General features: G+C 36.9%; 1 protein-coding gene across 1 annotated transcript in view; it reads left to right on the plus strand.

Annotated features, from left to right (window-relative positions):
* LOC107744033 (cyclin-dependent kinase-like 1) overlaps positions 1 to 881 on the plus strand; it is a 17621-nt gene extending 16740 nt beyond the window's left edge. The window contains exon 8 of the mRNA XM_016557503.1: positions 554 to 881. Within this exon, the coding sequence (XP_016412989.1) occupies positions 554 to 655 (102 nt within the window). The 3' untranslated portion in view covers positions 656 to 881. The remainder of the gene's footprint in view (positions 1 to 553) is intronic.
* The last annotated feature ends 1939 nt before the right edge of the window (positions 882 to 2820 follow it).

A 2820-nucleotide genomic window follows, 5' to 3' on the forward strand; every position in this document is an offset into this window, starting at 1 on the left:
TTTTATGGATGGGCGCTTTTTATTTCACTTATTTTGGACTGAAGCACTGCAACACCTGCTGACTGTAATGATAAAGCTTGGAATAGCCAGGACAATTTTTAATCTAACTCCGATTGGATTCGTCTGAAAGAAGAAAGTCATATACACCTAGGATGGCTCTGGGGTGAGTAAAACACAGCCTAATTTTCATTTTTGGGTGAACTAGCCCTTTAACATCTTCCAGTGTGTGGCCAGCCTAACACAGGAAACAGTGCAAAAGAATTTCAGTCCAACTAAAAAGTCCATAATATGCATGAAATAAAGAAATGTTAAATGTTGTTTTAAAAACAGTCACCACATATATGTATGTATGTATGTGTGTATACAGTATATAGATATAGTAATTATTATATGAATAGTAATTACTTGGACATTTAAAAAAAGTAAAAAGTGCAAATTACTGCAGCACAGAAGCTGAATTTGAAATTGGGTTTCTAACCATGTTATACACGTTGCTCACTTAACATAGTTGGTTATTAATTGGTTATTAATTGAGAGAAATTTTGTTTTCCAGCCTCAATACTTTCCCCAGCTGACCAATAGTAACACCTCACCAGCACCTGAACTGAAGAATAAACACAGACACAAACACGACCATCATCTTCCCAACATCTGACCTTGGGACTGGTGCAAATGTGTTTAGGGCACACATGTTTTCAGTGGAACGAGCTGATGCATGTATTGCAAACAACAGAGGATTGCAGAAATGCTGTTATATAGAAGGACTGACACTGTAATATTAGTAATATTACTGAAGCATATCTATTTTAACAGTTAATGTTGACAGATAGTCCTGGAATCTGATATTCTGCATATACAGTGGCCACAAAAATATTTTGACACCGCACAAAAGTTATCTATTATACATACATTTATAAATTTAATAGTGTAAAAAGTTATTAGTGAATTCGACTATTATAAATTTCTGATAAAAAAATCATCTACTGTATGTCTGTTGAGGAAAGTGTTATCTTTTTAGTTGTTTAAAGGCCATTAAACAATGGCTCTGAAAATATCTACCATCTTTTGTTTGCAGATTCCACTTGATTTTTTATCTAATGCAGTGACATTCAGATGTTAAGTGTGATTTGAGTGTCTAAATGTGTCTAAATGTATTTTTGCGGCCACTGTATGCAGGCAAAAGTTGGAAGGTAAAATTAAGCACACATTAAACTTGACTGTATGACTGAATAATTGTCCGTGTGCTTTGATTTCAAGATAGTATCAGTTCTGTGTGCCATTAAGAAAATAATGTATCTGCACTGTTTTAGCGTTATGCATAAATAAAACTTTTTTGTTTGTTTGTTTTTCGTGTCAGTTTCCTCTTGATTTTCCTTCTAGAAAATGAAACTTTTCTCAGTCTACTTTAGTATGATGCAAAATTTTGGTAGCACAACCAGTTCAGAACCACTGACCAAGATAACGCAGACACTTTAAGGACAATTCTCAGATGTTTAGCTTAGAGTTGTTATAGTAACTTACAATTCAAATGAAAGTTTTACCAATTTAAATAATGTAAGCATAAAAAGACACAGAAGAAAACAAGGCTGTTTCAGCGCTTTCAGTGGGTCAGATATGCATACAGGTTTCCAGTCACTGATATTCCGGATGAGACAGTGATCCGTAGCCCTCCTGACACTTGGCTTGACTGATCGTCTCCAGCTCTTTTATCAGATTACTGGCTTGAGTGATGTATGGTCCACTGTGTACTGCCACTGCACTGACCTAAACTCATCAGAGACATTCCTACAGCTCCATTAGAACTATTACGTCATACTTGCAAGTTCATGTTCTATTACTCCGTTTTAGGAATTAGCATTTTATGTGTTTTATAATAATTTTACAACTTTTATTGCAATAATATAAATCCATTAAAGGGGGGGTACAATGCTGTTTCATGCATTCGGAGTTGTTTACACTGTTAAAGAGTTGGATTCTCATGCTAAACATGGACAAAGTTTTAAAAAACAATTTGGACGTATGACGGAGTATTTCTGTGCTAAAAATCTTACTTCCGGGTTCGTACAAGTTTCAGAGAGTTTTTTTCGATCGTGGCTCTTCATGACGTAGACGAGGGTGGAACTCCTTATATGGGCATTTCTCCCGGAAGAGTGCGCCAGCGACATAGTTGCCAAGTCCGCGTATTATACGCGACTTTGGGCTTTTTTTTTTGTAAAGTTGCGTGAAAAAATCTGACAAGCAACTTTGTTTCTTTATTTATGTTCGCCGTATTCTCCATTAAAGATAACTTTGTTCAGCTTCCTAAAGAACCCAGCGTCATGTAAACAGCGGATGCAGTTTGTTTTTCCGGGGCAGCAACGGAGTTTCACAAGTGTGTTTGTTGAGGAATGTTTTATAAACAAGGCCCAGTTCGACGCTGGATTTGCACATCGTTTGATACTGAAAGATGGAGCGGTCCCAGCTATAAAAGATCCCGGTCATGATTCAGAACTGCAGACGGTAAGTGAAACGGCATCAAATGTCTGTTTTGTTGGCATTCGGCACCCAAGTGCTTGTCACTCTTTAGCTCCGCCCACGGCGCGCCTCCAGGAGCTCGGCTTTTTCCGGAGAGAATCGTAAAGCTGTATCTTTCTTTTATAAATATGATAAAACTAAAGACTTATTGGAGATATGAAGGATGCAGTACTACTCTATAGGTACTCAAGATTAACATGAGATTGGGTGAAACTGTGTGTGTTATGCCCCCTTTAAACGACAACACCATTTGATCTCAAACCAACTGTACAAATCTCTAAATATTATTCCCTATAATTCACAAGA

The sequence above is a fragment of the Sinocyclocheilus rhinocerous genome, unplaced genomic scaffold (assembly GCF_001515625.1).
Source record: "Sinocyclocheilus rhinocerous isolate Xijiao unplaced genomic scaffold, SAMN03320098_v1.1 scaffold407, whole genome shotgun sequence".
NCBI lineage: Eukaryota > Metazoa > Chordata > Actinopteri > Cypriniformes > Cyprinidae > Sinocyclocheilus > Sinocyclocheilus rhinocerous.